Consider the following 23,793-nt stretch of genomic DNA (forward strand, 5'->3'; position numbering starts at 1 on the left):
TTTCAAGTCCTGGTAAGGCTATGTAGGTAGAGCTCCCCAGAACATTAGAGATTTCCCTTCCCCCCACGCCCCTTTTAAGAATTTCTCAGTGAGTATTACAGCTGTTCAAAAAAATCTGTGAATTTCAAAATTGGGAAAAATTTCAATGATTTCTGTGATGTCCCCCCCCCCCCCCCCGATGGTTTTCAATCAGTTTTGTACAGTGGGCTGAGATTTTTTGAAACTTTGACAAATGTTGAATTTTTTTGACCTTTTATTTAAAAAAGGGAAAATATGCAAATTTTTTCAATGACAAAAATGTTTCCCTTTCTTCCGCTACCAGACTGAGGTTGAGCGAATACTTAAACAGGACATTACTAAATTTTCATTTAAAACTATAGCCCAGTGCTGCCTATTTGTTTTATGTCACATTTCATTTATTTTATCATCATTTAGATTTCTAATTTCTTCAGCATTAAACTCCTGGTTTCAAACATGGGGACCTGAAGAAGAGCCTGGAACATACATACTGTGACAAAGTTCCTCCTCTGCCTTGGTGGGTCCTGCGCTTATTGGCGGATTTGCTCGCCTCAGAGATTCATGGCAGCCCTCAGTTTGCCCACTTTTGCCAGTGGCTCAAACCTGTCATTCACTCAGCTAACCTCATTACTGGCCAGCATGGGGAAAAGGAGGAGAACAATCCCCGCAGTCTCTGCTGACCCACCTAGTGTGTCGGGGGACAGGCCAGGGACCTTCCCCTCTGGTGGAACCCACAGTCCAGGTCAACTCCTCTTGTATCAAATAGGGAGTTGGGGGGGATGGGGGGAACCCGGGCCCGCCCTCTACTCTGGGTTCCAGCCCAGGGCCCTGTGGATCATAGCTGTCTACAGTGTCTCTTGTAACAGCTGCATGACAAATACAACTCCTTGGGCTATTTCCCCATGGCCTCCTCCCAACACCTTCTTTATCCTCACCGCAGGACCTTCCTCCTGATGACACCTGTATTCCTCAGTCCTCCAGCAGTACGCATTCTCACTCTTAGCTCCTTGCGCGCCTCTTGCTCCCAGCTCCTTGCATACACCTAACTGAAGTGAGGTCCTTTTTAAACCAGGTGCCCTGATTAGCTTGCCTGCCCTAATTGATTCTAGTAGCTTCTTAATTGGCTCCAGGTGTCCTAATTAGCCTGCCTGCCATAATTGGTTCCAGCAACTTCCTGATTGTTCTGGAACAGCCCATTATCTTACTCAGGGAAAAGGGACCTGCTTAATCTGGGGCTAATGTATCTACCATCAATCACTCTCTTGTAGCCGCCTGGCCTGACTACCCCCCCACTCAACACCACAGGGTTGGGCAACTTGGGATGTCAGGCAGTGTACCAGCGACAAGCCATCTGCATTGCCATGGTGGCTTCCAGCCCGGTGTTGTATGGTGAAAGGTTGGAAAGGTTGTAGAGACAGGAACCATCTGGTCACTCTTGCATACTTTTCTTTATTTCGCTGCTTCCACTGGAGGGGTGCATGATTGGTCACAAGGCTAAACTGTCATCCCAGTAGGTAATAACATAGTGTTTCCATGGCCCATTTCACAGCAAGGCACTCTCTCTCAACCACTACATACTTCTGCTCTCTCGGGAGGAGTTTCCTTCAGATAGCGAAGGATTGGGTGTTCTTTGTCTCCGATCATCTGCGATAGGACAGCTCCCAATCCTGCTTCAGATGTATCTGTTTGTAAAATGAACTCTTTGTTGAAGTCCAGTGCTATAAGCATAGGGTTATTGCAGAGGGCTGTCTGTAGATCTGTGAATGCTTTCTCTGCAGCATCTGTCCACTTCACCATGTCTGGACCCCGGGCTTTTATCAGGTCAGTCAGGGGACTCGCTCTGGTGCCAAAATGAGGAATAAATCACCGGTAGTACCCCACCACACCCAGGAATGCCTGGACTTGCTTTTTCTGATTCAGCTGGTGCCAATTTTGGATGGCCTCCAGTTTGTTCAGTTGGGGCTTGACCATGCCCCTTCCTACAATGTAGCCAAGGTATTTAGCCTTGGCTAGCCCTATAGCACACTTGGCTGGGTTGGCTTTGAGGTCAGCCAGTCTTAGCGTGTCCAGAACCGCTTCCACCTTTTCCAACTGGTCGGGGGTGTGAATAATCACGTCGTCCAGGTACACAGCTGTATAACTGGTATGGGGCCACAGGAGCTTGTCCATAAGACGCTGGAAGGTGGCAGGTGCCCCATGCAGTCCAAAAGGAAGAACAATATATTGAAACAGATCCTCTGGTGTAGAGAATGCCATTTTTTCTTTCGCATCTTTGGCAAGGGGGATCTGCTAGTATCCCTTTGTTAAATCAAGGGTGGTCAAAAGTTGGGCATTGCCCAGGCAGTCAACTAACTCATCGATACGGGGTATGCATCGAATTTGGATATCTCATTCAGCCGGCGAAAGTCATTACAAAACCTAGTGGTGCCATCGGGTTTGGGCACCAATATAATCGGGCTCGACCATTGACTGTGGGACTCTTCAATGACTCCCAGCTCCAACATCCTTTTTACCTCTGCCATGATCTCCTTTCTTTTTGCTGCTGGGACCCGGTAGGGCCTTAAAGTTATCTTTGCCCCAGGGTCTGTGATCATGTGGTGATATGCTTCAGTGGTCCGGCCCGGTTTGGTTTAAAACACGTCCTGGTATCAGTTGATCATCTCAGTTACCTCCTTCTTCAGATCAGTGGATATCCTGATCTGCTCATGGAGGTTATTTCCCTGGATCGGGGTCTCTTGGGTCACTACACACACCTCTCACTGGTGGCAAAGCTTTAAGAGATTAATATGATTAATCTGTTCTTGTTTCTGGTGTCCTGGCACCTTGTAGGTTACTTCCCCCACCTCATAGGGTTCAACCACCTCATAGGGCACCTGCCATTGGGCCAAAAGCTTGGACCATCACCCGATCCCCTGGTTGGAACTGTCGGACTTTTGCCTGTCAATTGTAATGGGTTCGCTGGACCTCCTGCGCCTTTTCCAAATGTTCCCGTACAATAGGGGTGACCCGGGCGATCTGGTCTCGCATCTGCAATACATGTTCCGTTATACTTCTCCCCTAATTGGGTTCCTCTTCCCAGACCTTTTTGACGATATCTAGAATGCCACGGGGGTGGTGCCCATATAATAATTCAAAGGGGGAAAACCCAGTTGGGGCCTGAGGTACCTCCTGAGTGGTGAACATAAGGTAAGGTAGTAGGGTGTCCCAATCCTTCCCGACTTACCACCTTCCTTATCATAGCCTTGAGGGTTCGGTTAAACCTTTCTACCAGCCCATCGGTCTGCGGATGATAACCTGAAGTTCTCACGGTGTGTATATGGAGCAGTGTACAGAGGTCCTTCATTAGCTTTGACATAATTGGTATTCCTTGGTCTGTTAATATCTCCTTTGGTAGCCCCACTCGGGCAAAGATCTCCACTAGCTCTTTGGCTATCGTTTTAGAGGCTGTGTGCTGCAGGGGGATGGCTTCTGGGTAGCGAGTAGCATAATCCAGAATGACAAGTATATTTTAGTGGCCCTGAGCCGTCTTCTCCAGGGGGTCCCACTAGGTCCATGGCTATGCGCTTGAAGGGTACCTCTATGATGGGAAGGGGTACTAAAGGTGCCCTCAAGTGAGGACGGGGACTGTACAGCTGACACTCCAGGCAGGAGGAACAGTACCTCCGCACCACTTCATGTACCCCGGGCCAGAAGAACCATCATAGGACCCATGCCAGGGTCTTTTCTATCCCCAAATGCCCCCCAAAAAGATGGGCAAGGCTTAATACAGCATTTGGAGGTACTAGAAGCTGCTGTGCCTTCTGCCCCTATACTGGTGCAACCCAGTACAAGAGATCCTTTTTCATTATGAAGTAGGGTCCTGGTCCCTGGGTTTTCCCTTCCACGGGGACCCCATCTATCTCGGTCACCTCCTTCCTAATGTTGTCATACCTTTGGTCTTCAGCTCGGTCCCATCCAAAAATTTTTCTCCCAGGGCTAATCTGCCTGAGCTCTAGGGGGCCAGTCTCTGTTGCCTCTCCTGGTTCAGAGACATTAGGGTGGGGGGTCAGGCAGGGCAGCCTCCTTTTCAGCTACCTGGGCCGCCTGCCCACAAGGGTGACCTCTGTCCCTGGGTCAAGGCCTTAGCTGCCCTTCTTTCCCTTTTTGTCTTTCTACCCTGCCTGGGAGTGGAGAACAAATCTGGGGATATTTCAGAGAAGATTGCGGGTTGAAGCTAGTGAAGCCAGTAGGTTTTCAAGGTTTCACTCTCCTGTAGCCATCTGGCCTGACCCTGTCACAATACATACAACCTTGGGGTGTGCAACACCCCCTGCAAACAGATGAAGTGTCCCACAGATGCCACAGATAACGGATATTGCCCAAACTCACCTCCTCACTGTGGCTTCTCTTTATTCTTAATTAAATTAACACATCCCCAAAGCAGGACTTCACTTACAAACATGAGCCTTAACCCAAAATGTTTTCTGTCCATAGCAGGGTAATTAAGGGTTTTCCCTGCAGAATCTCCCTCTAGTTCTCTTTTGCACCAGGGAAGATGCTGAATCCCTTATATTCCTGAGTGGAGCTAATGAGACCAGATAGGCGGGTTGTCAGGGTGAGTCAGCCAAATAGTTCTGCATCGTCATACTTGTTCTAAAGCCTGATCCCAGTCACACCATATGTATGCGCACAACACAATTCATTCCTAGCATGAATGAATTACTATGATTGAAAGAGAGGATGGGAAGTCTTGTGATGAAGCTACTGGACTGAGACTCAGGAGATCTGGTTTCAGTGGTGCTCAGATACTGTGGTGAGGGGGTCGATATCTGGATCTCCCACGTCTCAATTTTGTTTCAAAATAAAAACTAGATCCAGCCTCCCCTTGCAGAGCCATTTTCTCTGCCTTCTATTCTTCCCTTATAAGCTAGGAAAGCTGACAGTACTCAGACACATATCAAGAAGAAGTGCTGTTTCTGAGACTTACGATTTAGAGGGACTTAGCCCATTTTTCCTACTGGCTCTAACAAGAGACATACTTTAAAAAACAAGCAGGTGTAGAGATGGGGAGGCCCACAGTGCGGTGGGTCAGCACTATGGACAGGTTTCAGAGTAGCAGCCGTGTTAGCCTGTATCCGTAAAAAAGAAAAGGAGTATTTGTGGCACCTTAGAGACTAATGAATTTATTTGAGCATAAGCTTTTGTGAGCTACAGCTCGCTTCATTGGATGCATACAGTGGAAAATATGCATCCGATGAAGTGAGCTGTCGCTCACGAAAGCTTATGCTCTAGTAAATTTGTTAGTCTCTAAGGTGCCACAAAGTACTCCTTTTCTTTTCACTATGGACAGGTGTCTTTAGATCACAGCTGCTGGACTTGAGTTTAAATCTGATCCAAAGTAACAAATGGACAGGAGCTGTTCTGATGTTTCATCCTAGTCCCCGGGGTCTGTTTATGGACCACCTTGGAGTCTGGCAGGGTTGGCTGTGGCTGCCTGAGAGGGCCAGGGCTGGAATGGCTGCAAGTCAGGGCTGAGCTGAACCGGCAGAGTGCAGTGGAATAGCCGGGGACCTGTGGGTTGTGACTGAGGTGAACTGGCAGAGCTGGGGAGGTGAGGGGGCAGGACTAGAACAGTAGGGAGCACTGCAGATTAGCAAACAGATGTGAAGGCGAGTTTCTCGCGCTAGGTTAGCTAGCTGGGTTGGGGCTGAGGTGCCTCCGCGGGCTTTTGTGAGGTAAGATTTAGTGTGCCTCACTCCGAATCAGCTGCGGTGGCTGGGTCAGTGTGCACTGCCTAGGCCCCTTGCCCAGTGATGTGAACACAGGGCTGGAGGAGTACCGCAGCCATGACTAGGGATGGCCAGTTCCCCTTCTTCCTCTTCCTCCTCCTTTCCAGGCCTGCCTCACAACTCCCCACCCCTGAGGCCAGTGCAGGAGGTATAGATGCTGTTGTCTTCATCTATAAGATGGATTGGGAGAGACAGTAAGGGGGGCCAGAGATACAGTGTGAATTGAGAGAGCTGGAGGAGGGTGAAAGAATCAGGGGTCTAAGCAACTCAGTGGGGCTGAAGAGGCTCCAAGACACACAAGGTGTGGGGGGGCTGGGACCCACAGAGTGGGGTGAGGTGGTGAAAGACCATGGGAGAGGAGTTGGGGAGACCCAGTAGGAGCGTCTGTGGGCAGATGGGTGGGTGGGGGCAGGGCTGTCCCTAGCCATCTGGGGGCCCTACGCAGTCCCCCCTACGGGCTGGGGTGTGTGGGGGGGTCCAGGTCTCCGCGGGAGGGGTGTGGGGCTGGCCCCAGGTCTCCGTAGGGGAGGGAGGGGCTGGCTTCAAGGGCAGTGGGGAACCGCCCCCCAACACTCACCGGCGGCGTGGCTGGGGCCGGGTCGCTGCACTTCCTGCCGCCGGTGAGTGCAGGCCAGGCCCTGCTGCAGTCCTCAGGGGAGTTGGGGCAGGGCTGGGGTGGAGCAGGGTGGGGGCCATGTGGAAGGGGCGGAGCCAGGGGCTTTGGGGAAGGGGTGGAGTGGGGGCAGGGCTGGGGTGGAGCAGGGGTGGGAAGAAGCAGGGCTGGGGCGGAGCAGGGGCCAGGGTCGTGGGGAAGAGGCGGAGCAGGGGCTGGAGCAGCATGCAGCTGTGTTGAGCACCAGGAAATGTGGTGCCCCAAATTTCCTGATGCCCTACGCAGCTGCGTACTTTGCGTATGGGTAGGGACGCCCTGGGTGGGGAGAACAGAAAGTCAAGTGGGACGTGTCGTGCCTTGGAAAGAGGAGAGGGGAAAGATGGGAGAATGGGGAAAAACAAATAAAAGGAGAGAAAAAGAAGAAAAGAAAACGTTAAATGGCTAGAAGAGGAGACAAGAAGGGAGGAATGAGAACATGGAGGAAAGAAACGGAGGGAAGAATGAAGCAGCAAGAAATAGTGCACACGTTTAAGGACAGATTAACTGTTCTTTTCTCCCATTCTCCAAGGCCTAGACTGAGCCAAATCATTGGGCCCTCCCTATTCTTTGCCTACTGGGCTTTTTCCATTAAATCTACCCCTTCTGGTCACTGGAGTTAGGCCATACTGTTCACACTTGGGTGCCTCCAGGTAGGCATCTATATCAGGGGTGGGCAAACTACGGCCCGCAGGCCAGATCCGGCCTGTCAGGGCTTTGGATCTGGCCCATCAGGGCTTTGGATCCGGCCTGTCAGGGCTTTGGATCTGGCGCAGTGGGGCTAAGGCAGGCTTCCTGCCTGCCCTGACCCTGCGCCACTCCTGGAAACAGCCGGCACCATGTCCTTGTGGCCCCTGGGGAGGGGGGTGCAGAGGGCTCCGGAACGGGGAACCGCAGCCAATGAGAGCTTCGGGGGTGGTACCCACAGGTGAGGGCAGCGTGCAGCAGAGCCGCCTGCCCCACCCCACCCCCTGGAGCCACTACTGAACATGCTGGCCACTTCTGGGAAGAAGCGAGGCTAGGGCATGCAGGGAGCCTGCCTTAGCCCCACTGCCACCCTGGAGCCGCTCCAGGTAAGCACACTGGGCCGGAGCCCACACCCCAAACCGGTCCTGCACCCAACCCCCTGCTCTCAGCCCCTTACCCCCTGCCTTGAGCCCCCTGCTGCACCCCTTCTGCAACCCAATCCCCTGCCCTAAGCCCCCAACCTCCTGCCTGAGCCCCCGCCACACCCCTCCTGCACCCCAACCCTCTCCCTGAGTCCCCTCTGCACTCTGCACCCCCTCCTAAACCCTACCCCCCTGCCCTGAGCCCCTTCCCACACTCTGCACTCCCTCCTGCACCCCAACCCCCTGCCCTGAGTCCCCAAACTCCTGCACCCCACAACCCCTTCCGCACACCACACCCCCTGCCCCAGCCGTACATTCATGACCCTGTATACAATGGAACAGAGCTGTCTGCATGGAGAAGTTGCATCAGTTTCGTTAACCCGGTGCAAATCCCAGTGATGATATTCTTATTGTGGACTACTGAGTGGCTTATTTCATTTTAGCATAATCCAATTTTCTTTTTAACTGATTAAACAAATTGAAATAAGACATTCTGAAATCGAAATAAGAGACACGTAAACTTGCATTGGTTTGACAGTTATTATTTCTATTGTGGCAGAGCCAAGGAACACCAGTTATAGCTCACTGATAGACCTCATTGTGCTATAAAAACACAGACCCAAAAGACGGTTCCCTACCCAGCAAGTTTAAAATTTAAGTATAAGACGAGGGCAATAGGGAACAATGAGACAATACTGGTTAGCATGACAGGTAGGGCTTTTCAACCAATTTAGTTAAACTGGTACAACTTTGTGTGTGGACATGATTTTAAAATGGGCTTAATTTAGTTTAGACTGCACCTGTAAGGGTTTGTTTATATGCAAACTGCAACCAAAATAACAAAGTTGGTTTTAATTCACAGCTTTAGTTATTTCAGTGCAGATCTGTGTGTGGACACTTATTTCAAATGAAGAGTATATGATTTCAGTGTAATGTAAGTTGGTATTTTTACTGAATTTAATTTATTGGAATAGGACACTTTTATTTACATCTTATGCTGATATAAACAACATTTAAACTGAGATTAGAGTGACCACACTGGGGTTTGTATCAGTTTAACTAAATTGTTTTTTAAACCGATTTAAGTTAAACCAGCGCAACTTGTGTGTGTAGACAAAACCCGAGTTAAACTGGTGCCGTGTGTGTGTGTTTGGACAAGGCAGCAGGTGCATGTAGTCCCTGTGAATATTCTGATGTACTAGGTGATACTGAAATGGTTAAGCAGGGTGCCTAGCAGGCAGCGTTGTTAGCAGGTTAGTTTGGCCCATGCAGTTAGAATACTAGGGATTGGTTGGTGACAAACCTTTAGTGCTATGGGTGACTGCTGTGAGAAGCTGTGTTGAGTCTCCTGTGGTCACACTGGCTGGCACTGCTGTTGACCAATCTCCTTCTGTTGTAACTGTTTCCAACAATGGCTCATCAGTCCAGAGCTGGGAGGTGTGTGTGTCCTGGCTGGCTGTGCTGCGCCGTTGTGTTGTGGCTTCCGTGGTCACGCCAGCAGGCCCCTTTGATGACCTGATCTCGGTTGTTGCTGTTGCAAGTGTTCCCCATGAAGGCTTGTCAGTCCTGAGCTGAGAGACGGGGCCTGCTAGTGGTGAGGTGGTCTCCCTTTCATAGGATGGTGTGGAGGCCATGACTGGGACTGTGGTAATCTCTGCAGTTACTCTGGTTACTGGTGGTTTAGCTGGTGTAAAAGTCTTTGATTCTAGCAAGTGGTTAAATACATTCTTAGGCACATTTGAAAGACAAACGAACTGTTGCTTTTATTTTAGTTCTTTACGTCCCGATTCAGGCAGGTGTATAAGCAGATGCCTAACTTTGAAATTAATGGGATTGCTCACATGCTTAATGTTAAGCATATGCTTAAGGACTGTCCTGAAATGAGACCTTAAAAACTAAACACGTGAATGTTTCTTACCCAGATTCATTCTTCCCTGGGCAGATACCTGATTTGAGCACTCTTGTCTCTGGGTTACAAGGTGAAGAGGTGTAATGACAATAAAATAGTATTTTATAATACATTCAACTATATAGTTAACTTTTTAATAGATTATTTTGTATTCTTGTTGTCAGAGGTGTGAGTAGCGGAGCTCCCTGGCAGGGTCAAGCCCCATGGTACTAGGTGTTGTATGAACGCATAGTGCAAGACTGTCCCTGCCCTGAGAGCTGACAATCTGACTTAAAATGAGGCACCACAAAGGAGTGTAGTAAACAGCAGAGAAGGGCGGAGGAGGAGGAGATAATAGACATCAGAGTCAGGCACTGCGACCAGATTTTTCAAACACGGGTGCTTAAATTAGCCACTGAAACCCATATTGAGGCACTGTGAAAAATGGCCTGGTTTTCGATTCAGCCCATGGGAGATGAAGTTGCTCAGGACCTTGGAAAATCAGGCCACTCTGATGAAGGATTTAGGTGCCTAACTTTAAACACCTGCCTTTGGCAACAATGGCTTAGGTATGTTTAAGTACCACTGCGGCCACAACCATCAAGGACAGGGGAGGAGGAGGAATAGTGAACCAGATTCTCAGCTGGCGTAAATCAGCATGGCGTGGCTGATTTCAGTGGAGCCACACTGATTTACAGCAGCTCAGGATCTGGTCCACTGTATCTAACTTAAAAATCAACACCTGAATTTCAGTCTCTCCCCCCACCACCCAAAAAATAAAATAAAATAAAATAAAAGCTTGGATTCTCTGTAGTAAAGGGAGCTTACCTTTGCTGACAGGACTGGTTGCCTCTGTCCTAGGTGCTGCTGATGTCTGTTTGGGGCTGGAAGTTAAAGGAGGTAGAGCAGGGTCCCCTGGTGAAAGAAGACACAATGGTATGCTTGTAAGGAGTGACAATACCTTGCCCTTCCATAGTGCCCCTTACCCATAGAGCTCAAAGCACTTTTACAAATAGTACTAAATGAAGCCTCAGGTAGGGAATTATTAGCTGCAACCAGGGAAAGTGAGACAGAGAGGAAGCAAGGGACTTGCCCAAGACAATTGTAAGCGTAGAACCCTGAAGTCCTGACTCCATTCCCTGCTTTATTCACTAGATCACACCGCTCCTCTACATAACAACTGGAATTATCTTTGCCCTAGCAAGGTAGAACTCATCCACCCTGTATCTCTACCTAAAAATCAAAGATAGCTAGCAGGCAGCTGGTAATGTTCTGCCAGTCAGTCTTGAGAGCAGCATGTATCACACAGACACCTTTCTTTGTAGTGTGGGGCTCCATTAAGTCAATGGAAAGACTCCAGTTATCTCCAGTAGGCTTTAGACGGGGCCCCACGTGAGTGTTAAGGAACTTGGGGGAATCAGGCGTGCAGCGACTGTGTGGAGAGGTGCAGAATAGGGATGCCACAACCTCTCAGATGGAGTCCGATTTTTCAGGTGCCTCACAAACCAGCGTTGGCTTCCCCACAGCACTGCGTAATTGGCTAGGTGCATTACTGGAGGGGTTTTTTGCCTTTCTGACATCCAGATGCAGGCCGCTGCCAGAGTCAGGACACCATACCAGACTGGCCAGTGCTTTGATTTCCATGGCAAATCCTCAACCTGCGCTGGATCTCTCCTCGTGTCCCAAGCACAAACATTTGAGACCACTTTATACTGCTTAGGCATCCCTCTCACCTACTTACAGAGGGCCAGGTTCTGCAAATCCCGCTCAGGTTGAGTGCTTACTCCCCTGAGCATTGAGTTCAATGGGACTATTTGCATGAGTGGGTGCTACTCAGTGTCAATGTTGCAGAATTTGGCCCTTAGTCCATATTTTGCTGAACACAATAGGCCATACGCATCCTTGGTGTAAGTGGGCATAGCCACATCTAAATCCACACAGGGATCAATTGGACCCAGTATCATCCCAGTGCAGCACAACTATAGAATGATCATTGTCCTCTAGCTGAGATTCACTTTTGTCTACCCTCCTGTAGATAATCTTCTGACATTGCATTCCTTACATTTAGTCATAGCATTAAGCACAGCGGCATCATACCACACTGACAGCAGTTACTTACTAATACAACGTAGATTTGGCTCTGTCCAACGGAGCGTTTTGGTGACTTTGTCCATTACACACACAATGAGGCTGGATGTCCCAGCTTTCCTTTTGTAACCGTCTCTGCATGTGTACCGCAGGCTGGCATTCAACAAATTATTATTGCCGACCTGAACATCTGCATTGTTGACCTCCTTTGGCACGCTGCATCTTTCTGAAATGAAAAAAATACAAGCTGAGAGGGAAAAATATATAACGCTAAAGATCACATCACAATATTTTAAATATTGCTGGTTAACTTGAAAAATGTCTCTGGCTAGCACTGTGTGCGCATGTACTCCTTACTGCCTTCCACTGGGTGCAGTATATCTGAGCTGGCCTTTAGGTTTGCTCTGTTGCAGAGATGCCCAAACTTTACAATGCTAGAGGCTGACCTGAGAACTTGCTAGGAGCCTGAAGCGTGCTCTGGTGGTCAGAACATAAGTATGGAGCTCCTGAGCTCTCTTCCCAGCTCAGCCAGTTGCCATGACACCTTGGCCATGTCACTTAAAACCACTGCCTAAATCTCTCCATCTGTACAATAGGAATAATGATACTTCCCACTTGCCCAGAGCTGCTGGGAGAAATAGTTAATTGCAATCTAATGCTTTGAAGATAATTAGGACTATGTCCACAGGTGCCAACTTTTCCCGGCACCAGTGGGCGCTGGAAAACAGCTGTTTCGCGGCGCAAGCGCTGGGAGCCAGGGAGAAAAGCGGAGAAGCGGCACTCAGGGGGAGGCGGAGGTGAGCTGGGGCGGGGGGCAGGGCGGGGAGCTGCCGATGCGGTTGGCGCCTATGACTATGTCAACAACTCAGCTGCACAACACTATTCCGAAAAGGACTTAATTAAGCATGTGTTTCACCCATGCTTTTGTTCACTGCACTTAAGCATGTGTTTTGCTTCAAGCTGAGTACTCTGCCAAACAGGGATGGACACAAGTACGCACTTCTATACATTCCTGATGTGGGGGCCTACGTCAAATATTTATGAAATGGGCCTGTTCACCAGTAGAACGTTTGTTGTATTATTATTTGTTAAATGCCTACAACAGTGTTTCTCAATCCAGGGGTCACAACCCCCAGTCAGGGCCAGAATAGGTAATTGTGGGGTGAGAGGGGGGAGTTCAGGTCATGACGTGTTGCAAATTTTATTTCTCTAAAGCAAAAGAAAATCTGACTTCCCTCATTCCCTGCAAACTCTTACCCTTCAAGGTCAAGTGTTCTCGGTCAACCTTTCGATGGACATAGCTACTGCCTCTCAGGGAGGTGGAGTACCACCAGAGAAGCTCTCCTGTCAGCGTAGACAGCATCTTCAATAAGTACGCCAGCGGAGCTGTAAGTACAGACGAGCCCATAGAACTGGGGGGCTGGAACAATGTGTATGGGGGGGTGGCTGAGAGCCACAATGAACCAAACTGTAAACCCCTAAAGTGTTAGATAAGCTATTAGCAGCAGGAGAGTGGGGTGGGAGGAGGTATTTTTTCATGCTTTGTGTGTATATAAAAAGATCTTCTACACTTTCCATAGTATGCATCCGATGAAGTGAGCTGTAGCTCACGAAAGCTTATGCTCAAATAAATTGGTTAGTCTCTAAGGTGCCACAAGTACTCCTTTTCTTTTTGCGAATACAGACTAACATGGCTGTTACTCTGAAACCATTCACAAATAAGTTACACAGGCTAATGGTTAGCATGGATACATTTTTTTTTACTCTTGTTTTTACAGTAAACATAAGGTGGTCCAAAACCTGACTCAGAGTAAGGCATTGCCAACCTGAAAAGATTGAGAAACACTGCTCTGCAAGAGCCAGTAGAAGACATGGTCCCTGCTTTAAGTTCCTTATGGTCAAAACAGACAGACAACACAAATTGGACACAAAGCATACTGGGACCTAGACCTAGTGGAAGGTTTTGAGGATGTGTGGGTGTGGGTGCGAGTGAGAGAGGAGTGGGGTTCTTGTACCTTTCTCTGAAGCATTTGGTTTTAACCGCTGTGAAAATGCTACACCGGTGTGATGGTTCTGATTTCCTTTGATCATAGCCCAGTTTTCAAATTCTTTCCATCCTCTTGCTTAATTCTACTAACTATAGCAGAGGAACTTTGAATTGGTCTCAGACTGGAGCAGACTTGTTTCACTGCCTTGACTGTCACCACTGTTTCAATCGGCAGGTTCTGGGCCGGATTCTGATCTGGTGTAAATCAAGAGTAACTCTATAGAGGGCAATGGAGTTACATTGTTGTAATAACTGTGTGCGATCAGAACCAGGCCCTTAATGTGAGCAATAAAACACTAAAGATAGATGTAGCCATGCAGAGAGCCAATATACCCCAGCTTTGTGTGTGTATGTACAGCTAATGAACGCACATCCCAAAGTGCTATATAAGAGTTAGGTGATATTATAATTATTATATAGGTTTGCTTATAAAATGCTTAAATCTAAAAACCTAAATAATTACATTTTAGAATGAAAATATTTTAATATATCTGTGCTGCTCAAAACAGTCTTTGTTGAAAGCCCATGCTTTTAATCTGTTTGTATTTAATATAATTAATAAACAATATTTAAAAGGCTTAAATCCCTGTTTTTGCTATCTTGGACGTTCAGCAAGGATGCCTTATAGTCCAAAGGAATGAAAACAACTGAACCCAGTATTGAAAGTAAAAACAAAAGCGGGTACTTTTAACAAAAGTGGGTAGTATTTTAGGCCCTGGCTTCTTTACACACGTCCACAGGGGTGGATCTGATTGAAGTAACTGGAGCTCTGTGTGGGTACAGAGGCCCTTCTGCACGGATCCAACTGCACCATCAGGGCCTTTTACAATATCTTTTCAGACTGTACATATTTTATGCAGTGGCATAATGATCTGGTTGGTGAAGAAGCTTTGTATCCCTACTGTGTGTGTGCTCATTAGGGGATGATTTCTGGGTCGTAGAACCTCTTCCACCGCTAATATGAACAATGATACTTTGCTCATCTAGAGCGGCAGAGCTCCGAGTGATTTACAAACATGAATGAAGACTCAATGTCACTGGGTGGTAGTATTATTTACCCTATTTACAGACAGGGAAATTGACACAGAAAGACTGAGTTGCCCTAAGTCACACAGGGTGAAATTCACCCCTCTGAAGAGGACCAGCACAAGAGCCATGCACCACTTAAGTTTCATCCACATGGAGTCCATGGCAGAGCTGGGGAAAGTACTGACTCCTAGTTTGATGCCTTCACTAGAAGACCATCTTTCTTCCCCTGGAATTTTGCTTGTTATATGATATGTTTACACAAATAAAGAGATGCATCTGTTTCAAATCAGTTCAGTATTTTTGCTTTGTGACCAAAAGGAGAAGACATAGCCAAAATCACCTACTGCTATAGGGAGATCATAGAATCAGAATATCAGGGTTGGAAGGGTCCTCAGGAGGTCAACTAGTCCAACCCCCTGCTCAAAGCAGGACCAAGCCCCAACTAAATCATCCCAGCCCGGGCTTTCTCAAGCATGATCAGCATGATCAGCAGTGGTCTCTATACCAGCAGCTTAATTTTAAGGCGTCACAACAAAGGAAAGTTTTAAGGAGGGCTTTGAAGGAGGATAATTGGTTACTCTTGTGGAAAACCACACTGAGAGAGTAGTTATCAGTGGTTCAGTCAAGCTGACAGGGCATATCAAGAAGATGCCCACAGGGATGTGTCCTGAATCCAGTTCTATTCAATATCTTCATCAGTGATTTAGATAATGGCACAGAGAGTACACTTATAAAGTTTGTGGACGATGCCAAGCTGGGAAGCGTTGCAAGCACTTTGGAGCACAAGATTAGAATTCAAAATGATCTTGACAAACTGGAGGAATCGCCTCAAATAACAGGATGAAATTCAATAAGGACAAATGCAAAGAACTCCACTTAGGAAGGAACAATCAGTTGCACACATACAGAATGGGAAATGACTGCCTAGGAAGGAGGACTGCAGAAAAAGATCTGGGGGTCATAGTCGATCACAAACTAAATATGAGTCAACAATGTAATTCTGTTGCCAAAAAAAGCGAATGTCATTCTGGGATGTATAGCAGGAGTGCTGTAAGCAAGACACATGAAGTAATTCTTCTGCTCTCCTCAGCACGGATAAGGCCTCAGCTGCAGTACTCTGCCAGTTTAGGGAACCACACTTTGGGAAAGATGTGGACAAACTGAAGAAAATCCAGAGGGGAGCAACAAAAATTATTAAAGGTGTGGAAAACATGACATATGAGGAAAAATTGAAAACAACTGGGTTTGCCTATTCTGGAGAAGGGAAGACTGAGAGGGACATGTGGAGAGAATGCTTATTAGCTTTCTTCAAACCATTGTGAAGGTTTTATTCGTATTTCCATTGGCAGGCAAGATATTATTGCATGCAGTTTGTCAATCATGAACAAAGAACATGGTCAACTCTTCATTAAAGTAAATATGGAACTATATTCTAATTGTTGTATCATAGCGTTAAGCATGCTGTGTGAAATCTTGATATCCAGGGTCCTCCTTATAGGTAGCTGACACCGCTTACACAAAGCAGTTGTGTAAGAGTTTGTCTACAGCAGTGATTTGCAACCTTTTTTCATCTGCGGACCCCTAAAAAAATTTCAAATGGAGGTGAGGTCCCCTTTGGAAATCTTAGACATGATCTGTGGATCCCCAGGGATCCGCGGGCCACAGGTTGAAAACCACTGTTCTATGGTGAGGACAACCTTTCGTGGATCCCCTTAGACATAGTCTGCAGACCTCCAGGAGTCTGTGAACCACAGGTTGAAAACCACTGTTCTACAGGACATCAGTGCATGGCAAGTAAGCGCACTGTAGAGACACCCTGGTTTCACATATGTTATAAAGAGGAGGGGGATAAATTGTTCTCATCCACTGAGGACAGAACAAGAAATAATGGGCTTAAATCGCAGCAAGAGAGGTTTAGGTTAGACATTACAAAAAACTACTCAACTGTCAGGGTAATTAAGTACTGGGACAAATTACCTAGAGAAGTTGTCAATGGAGGTTTTCAAGAGCAGGTTAGACAAACACCTGTCAGGGATAGTCTAGAAGAGGGGTAGGTAACCTATGGCATGCATGCCAAAGGCAGCATGTGAGCTGATTTTCAATGGCACTTGCACTGGCGGGGTCCTGGCCACTGGTCCAGGGGGCTCTGCTGCTGGCCTGGGGTACTGGCCGCCGGCCCCCTGCCAGCTGGGGTTCCATCTGCCGGCCCCACTCAGCCTGCTGCTGGCCCTGGGTCCTGGCCACTGGCCTGGGGGGGCTCTGCTGCTAGCCTGGGGTACCGGCTGCTGACCCCCTGCCAGCCGGGGTTCTGTCCGCCGGCCCCGCTCAGCCCGCTGCTGGCCCTAGGTCCTGGCCTCTGGTCCAGGGGGGCTCTGCTGCTGGCCTGGGGCTCTGCAGCCGCCCCCAGCTGTGGCCCACTGGCCTCAACCTGGGGCAGTGAGGGGTGCAGACAGGGGCAAGAGGGGGCGCAGCTCAGCACCCCCATCTTAAAAATGGTTCCGGCGCCACTGTGCTGGGATATTTTTAAGTCCTGATTTGCTGCTTACATCACTCTCACACCACGTGGAACAGCGCGCTGTTTGACGCTGAGACTAGAATGTACGTGCAAGAACTGGAATCTGAATTTTCTGACAGATTTCAAGATGTCCAGCGATTTGGCCCAATGCTTTTCTCGGAAAAGTTCGGTGAAAGCGACTTGGATTTATCTGTATTTCAGTGGATGGGTGTTGAAGATTTTGAAATGCAGCTCATCCATTATAAAGCTCAGAAATGTGGGCCTCAAAGTTTGGAGATCTGCGGAGTGCACTTGAAGCTACCGAGAGACATCATGGGGCCACTATTCTGACCTGCTGGACGTCCCTGCCAGTGAAATTTAACTATTTGAAGACAAATGCTTTCAGCATTTGGATCCACATACCTGTGTGAACAGGTATTTTCACACATGAAATCTGTCCTCTGTCCCTCTCGGAGGCGATTAACAACTGATCACTCAGAAGCCTGTGTGCAGCTTAAAGTATCCAGATATGTGGCAGACATTGGAAATCTCAGCAAGGAAAAGCAAAGGCAAGGATCACACTAAACTGATAAGATCTGCCTTTTTATTTAATTTTAAATGAAGCTTCTTAAACATTTTAAAAACCTTATTTAAAATGGGATGATTTTAGTTGGGGATTCGTCCTGCTTTGAGCAGGGGGTTGGACTAGATGACCTCCTGAGGTCCCTTCCAACGTTGATATTCTAGGATTCACTTTACATACAATATTAGTTTAGTTATATATTATAGACTTATAGAAAGAAACCTTCTAAAAACGTTAAAATGTATTACTGGCACGTGAAACCTTAAATTAGAGTGAATAAATGAAGACTCGGCACACCACTTCTGAAAGGTTGCCGACCCCTGGTCTAGAAAATACTTAGACCTGCCTCAGTGCTGGGAACTGGACTAGATTCCCTATCAAGGTCCCTTCCAGTCCTATGTTTCTACGATCTCTATGTTTATGGGGAGCTCCTCCTAGGCATGAGGGGCAGTATGGGAAAAAGCATGAAGGTGTTGATTTGACAATGTAACAAGTGGGCAATGGAGGCTGGCATTATGGGCCTATCAGAGGCAGGAGTCAACATCTCCATAGTGAATGAAAGATAACAGGTAGGGTGGGGATATGCCATGAGGGGCCTGGAAAGTGAAGACCAGTAACCAGTTTGATGGAATAGACAAGGGGAAGCCAGTGGAGGGCACAAAGTGAGGGGTGACATGGTCAAAGCGACGGGTTAGGAAAATGTTCTTTGCAGCAGCATTCTGAATAGATAAGGGTGAGGCAAGATTTCATTTATCAAGGCCAAAGGGAAGGATGTTGCAGTAATCAAGACATGAGATGACAACTGAATGAGAGTTTGAACTGTGCGGATGGCTAGGAAAGAGCATATGTTAGAGATGTTAGGCAGAAAAAATTGGCCCTATAGATTTATAGCTGGAGCTACAGTGCCAGGCCACATAAATTCTTGGCAGGTGTATCTATGTCCTATTGCAGGGATAACTGATGTGCCAGGAAGACTTTCCCTGTGCGTCAGGGGATCGCCCTGCTCGGCTCGTTCAGGTTCCCTGCGTAAGAGGGAGGTTTTAATTCTCAGTTTCTCTCAGCTTCGAGTCTGAGGAGCTCAGCTATGATCATATCATTCGGCCTACAGCAGTGCCAGAAGTGTGCCCAGTATATGGCAGAGAACTGAGGCCTGGCAGTCAAACTTGAGCAGGTGCTGGGGCACGACAGCAGGCAGTGCAGTGAGGAGCCTGACACGGAAAGAGGAGGAGCGCTGAGGGGGCACGTGGCTCATGGAAACCGGAGAGCTGTCCCAAGCCCAGGAGCCTTTTCCTCTTTGCCCCTCTCCTGCTTCCTATTTCCTACTCTCATCTCCTTGCTAGGCTTTTGTCAATTCCCTCTTCTGCTCCCCCTGCTCTGTTTTGCTCGGTCCCGTGTTCACCCGTTGCCGGCCTCAAGAGATCGAAAATCAAGAGTCAGATTCCCCCAAAGTCACGAGCTTTGCCCCAGAAACCATGAGATTTTAAAAACCTCACCGAGCGATGTGTTTTTCAGTCTGTCTTTGGACCGTGAACGCCCCTCTTCTCCTCTGACTACTTGTGTGTCATAATTTCAGGTTGAAAAGTCAACCTCTACCACACCTAAAAAATGCATGTCTCCCCCTGGCTGCCCAGAGGAAGACTCTGCTTACCCTGGCCTCATCCCTATGACAAGAAATGAGTGGCAGTTCCTCTCTCACTGTCTTGACTCCCCCACCTCTGACTTCCCCTGCCTCTGAGGCTGCTCCCCTTCCCTGGTCCAGCAGTACCACCTGCCCAACGCCCCCCACTTCTAGCCAGATCCCAGGTACAGGAGAAATCCCAAGGCAGTAGGAGGCAGAGAAGCGTTTCTGCTGGGTTTCCTCCCATCCACTGCCCGGGAACCCTCTCTCTGCTCTGGGGCCATACCCAAAGGCAGAGCTCAGTCTCAGGGCAGGTCTATGTCCTCAGCCCCAAAACTCTCACAGAGAGCTCTGCCCTGCCTTGACAATCATGGGCTCAGAGGAACTTCTCACGTCATTGCAAGAGCTCCTCCTGAAGGCTCCAAAATCCCATGACTCATGATCAGTTCACAAAAGTTGGCAACACTACAATACAGCCTTCCCCTGGCTGCTGGGAAGGGGACTTCCCTTCCCCATCCCACCACCCCAAGGCTGGGGGAGCTACCATCTGATCCCTAAATCTCCCACCCCCTCAGTATCCTTCCCCACCCCCCTCAGCCTCCCTTCTGCCCCCCACGTTTCCCAGTAATGGGAGATGGTGGCCATTTTGAATAAGGGAAAATTCATGAGGTGGTGCCTTTCATCACAGTTTCAGGAGATTGGAAAAAAATACCCCTAAGTCTCTTGAGTTGCAATAAAAACCACAAGACTCGGCAACACTGTAATAGTGGGGGTTCCTCCAGGCTCCTGTGTTTTCACCCTTCACCCACAGGCCACACATTGCAGCAACCCATTCATTGTCTGGGGTTGTCTGAGTCGCACTCCCTTGGGAGCCAGCAGAAGCCATTCCAGGCACAATTCCTTAGAATCAGATGTGGGCATTTTCCCGCTGCCGTGATCTGCACTAGCTTGTCTCTAGATGGTCCCAGTGCATGGCCCCGTGTAGAGTGCACCACACTGATCCAATCAAAAGGAGACAATGACTTGGATAATTGTAGCAACTTCCACATCTGAAAAGAGAAAAACATGCTCTTCTAGCCATGCACAGATGGGGAGATAACTCTTTAGGACACAATTGCTAGCTAGACCTCTAGGTCAGCTCAGAATCTAATAATACATCCAGACTGTAAACCACTATTGGAAATAGAGAGACAAGGTGACTGAGGTAATCTCTTTTATTGGACTGGCTACTGTTGGTGAGAGAGACAAGCTTTCGCGCTTACCCAGAGCTCACTCCCACAGACCTGAAGAAGAGCTCTGTGTAAGCACAAAACTTGTCTCTCTCAACATCTGTGTTGAACTGATCCTCATCCAGCCCACAGGCTCATCTGTACGCTGAGTAAACCATGACACTGGACCAGCGTAGAACTGGGGGTCATCAGCCCATTTGAACATGACACCCCTGTCCCCACGCTAACTTCAGACTGAGCAGGTTTAGTGGGGACAGGAGGCATGCTTTGCCAGTCAGAGAGCTTTTATCATGTATTCAACGGATGCACTTATGCCCAGGAGCAGATAGTCATTGCACATATGTGTGTGACAATAGAGGACACAAAAACCACACTTTTATAAACTACAGAAATAAACCACTTCCTTAGCGTTTCCAAGGAATGAAATGCAGCCCCCATGAGGGTTGCAACATGCTGGACTTCCCCTTTCCTCTTCTAATTTCACAAGATGTTATGGAAATTTTTAAAAATTCCCAAACAAAACGATGTCATTTCCAAGTTCACATTCCTGAGTGACAGAGCTGCAATTATGTGTCCCATTGTTTACAAAATCCTGGCACTTAACAGCCAGGGAACAAATAATTAAGGGCACCATAAAACTTCAGTGTGCCTGCATAACAACATTCACACAAACTTGATCCTCAGGTGGGTCAAGATCCTGCAGCTGGTGGAGGGGAAGTTAAAACACCACTTTGTCACCCCTGATTGAGGGAGGCTGGCTGGGGGATGAAGTGGCGGTCAGTAAAAGTTTGAGCATCCGTGGGGTAAAGGCCATGTTTGCCAGAGCAAAATGTTCTAGTCCTGCTCCATCACATGGTCATCTCAGCATTTTCACTGCGCAGTGATTGAAGTGAATGGCTGGTTTTTACACTCTACGGGAGAATTCCCCTTCCTATGGGTAATCCCCAGCTGCTTCTGATGAGACAGCTTTATGTTCCCTTTGTGCTTCTGGGCACTGACCCAAGGCTGAAGACCTAGCTCTGTTCCTCTCAAAGAAATACCTAGCTCATGGCAACAACCACCAGCTTAACTCTGACTATGGATTACTGAGACGGTTTTAAAAAGTGTTACCTTTTAAATTGTGTTCATCTGAAATATCTTTTTTCCTTTTGTTTTAATTCTTGTCAACTTGATTCCAGTATCCAAGAACTTTCTTTTAAAGACGACTGCTATCCTCGAATATATTTATCAAACAACAGTATTTTTTTAATGAGCTTATTGGTGAGAATAATGGGGTACAATTCTGTAGCCTTAAAATTACACCTGTTGTGTAGGAAGAGTGTGTCCTTATGGGGAAAAAAATGGTTATTAACTATTCTGTAACTGTTGTCCTTCGAGATGGGTTGGACCTGTCCATTCCAATGTAGGCGTGTGCAGGCCCTTAGCACAGCTCCCAACACTGTTTCCCCTTTGTTGTATCCATTGGGTCAGCTCCAGTGGCCTCTGGTGTCACGCACCTATAACGCCAGTATAAAGGGCCCTGCTGACCGCACTCCCCTTCACTTTCTTCTTGCTGACCGGCTCCGAAAGAGGGGATGGAGGGTGGGTTTTGGAATGGACGTGTGCAACACATCTCGAAGAACGACAGTCACAGAAAGGTTAGTGACGATTTTTTCTTCTTCAAGGGCTTGCACGTGTCCATTGCAGCGTAGGTGATTCCCAAGCAGTTGCACAGGAGGTGGGTTCGGAGATCAGGGACAGGCAAGACTGCACGGCCGAAGCTGGCGTCATCTCTAGCCTGCTGTATAGTGGCATAGTGTGTTGTGAACGCGTGAACGGACAACCAGGTTGCTGCCCTGCAGATCTCCTGACTCGGTACTTGCGCTAGGAAACACAAAGTGATCCACAAGGAGATTCTCTGTGCAGAAGTGGGGAGACCTTCCATTCTTTCCGCTATTGCTATGAGCAGCCTAGTGGATCTGTGGAGTTGTTTGGTCCTTTGTACGTGGAAAGTCAGGGCCGGCCAAACATCCAATGAGTGGAAGCACTGCTCCCCTCTGTTCGCAGGCGGTTTAGGGTAGAACACCGGCAGAAAGATTGCCTGACCTTTGGAAGGAACGACGCAGCGCCTTGTCAGGTGCCTGCAACTCCAATACCGTGGCCAGCCCCTCGGACGCCCGCACAGGAGTGGCCTCCAAGCAGAGAAAGCATCAGCCAGTTTGCGGTGCGGTCTGCCCCTGAGGCTTTCACAGCGGCCTGGCATGCAGGACTCATTGTGGGCGGGGAGGGGCACAGGGGCAAGTGTCCCCCCAGTAGCTGGCTGGGGCAGGGCCAGAACCAGAGAAGAAGGGGCAGGGCCAGAGCCTCTTCCAGCCACGCTGATTGAAAGAGGAAAACAAGCTTCCTGCTTTTCCATCTCCCAATCAGTTCCTCAACCTTGAATGAACTAGTCATTGAACTGAACTAATTTATACTGAAATGAAGAAACTGTTTTTCTGTATTTGCAGAAGAGGCTTATAATTAGATTGTAATTTCCTTAGGGCAGGGACTGTTGTTTTTGTTCTGTGTTTGTGAAACGCCTAGCACAATAGGATCCTGGTCCGTGACTGGGGCTCCAACATGCTACAGTAATACAAATTATTGCTGATCTAGGACTCCAACAAACTCTGGTTTCAGGTGCTTGGCTAATGACTTCCACCAGTTCACTAGCTTGACTTTCTTTAAAACTTCAGCAGAAAAAATGCAGCACTTAAATATTTTTAATTTAAATAATTTTAATAGATTATTGTAAATGTTTAGACCTTAATATAGGTTGTCATAATTTCACATTTAAAATAACTAGTTTTTTAAAGTACTCAAATATAACAATCTTATTGCTTTGGTCCTTTTTTTAATCCACCTTGCAGAGAGGGCAAGGACTGAGCGTGCCATCGTGTCTGAACTAACCTCATTTCTGACTGTGGTCACTGGAGAACGGTGATAAGGGTAGCGTGTAGCAAGCTTGTACTGCTGCTGTGTATGCTGTACCTATTATCCTGGACTTTGCTCGGCAGGATTATCAATCTGATATCTTCCACCAGCATTAACATCACTTCCTCTTATTATACAAAAAGGGCAGCACTGTACTACAAAGGACAGAAACTAGATCACACGTTTTGGAATTGGGATTCCTAGGTTCTGTTCCTGACTCTGCCACAGACTTCACAAACTCTGAATCAAATTGTGCTCTAGCAATGGTGTACGTTGTGACTTCATACTCAGATGCTGAGCTGTAAAGCACTGTGTGAAACAGGA

General features: G+C 47.9%; 1 protein-coding gene and 1 long non-coding RNA gene across 2 annotated transcripts in view; one reads left to right on the forward strand and one right to left on the reverse strand.

Moving 5' to 3' along the window:
* The window catches only part of LOC142070670 (uncharacterized), a 33,490-nt gene extending 19,435 nt beyond the window's left edge, over nucleotides 1-14,055 (forward strand). The window contains exons 2-3 of the long non-coding RNA XR_012666632.1: nucleotides 12,786-12,908; nucleotides 13,299-14,055. This is a non-coding gene — a long non-coding RNA (uncharacterized LOC142070670). The remainder of the gene's footprint in view (nucleotides 1-12,785; nucleotides 12,909-13,298) is intronic.
* Nucleotides 1-23,793, reverse strand: part of IL15RA (interleukin 15 receptor subunit alpha) — a 55,445-nt gene that overhangs the window by 7,347 nt on the left and 24,305 nt on the right. Inside the window, exons 2-4 of the mRNA XM_048836769.2 lie at nucleotides 11,552-11,746; nucleotides 10,261-10,347; nucleotides 8,848-9,249 (exon numbers count right to left, since the gene is read on the reverse strand). Of these exons, the coding sequence (XP_048692726.2) occupies nucleotides 8,848-9,249; nucleotides 10,261-10,347; nucleotides 11,552-11,746 (684 nt within the window). The remainder of the gene's footprint in view (nucleotides 1-8,847; nucleotides 9,250-10,260; nucleotides 10,348-11,551; nucleotides 11,747-23,793) is intronic.

This window comes from Caretta caretta, chromosome 1 (assembly GCF_965140235.1).
Source record: "Caretta caretta isolate rCarCar2 chromosome 1, rCarCar1.hap1, whole genome shotgun sequence".
In the NCBI taxonomy this organism is placed as follows: domain Eukaryota; kingdom Metazoa; phylum Chordata; order Testudines; family Cheloniidae; genus Caretta; species Caretta caretta.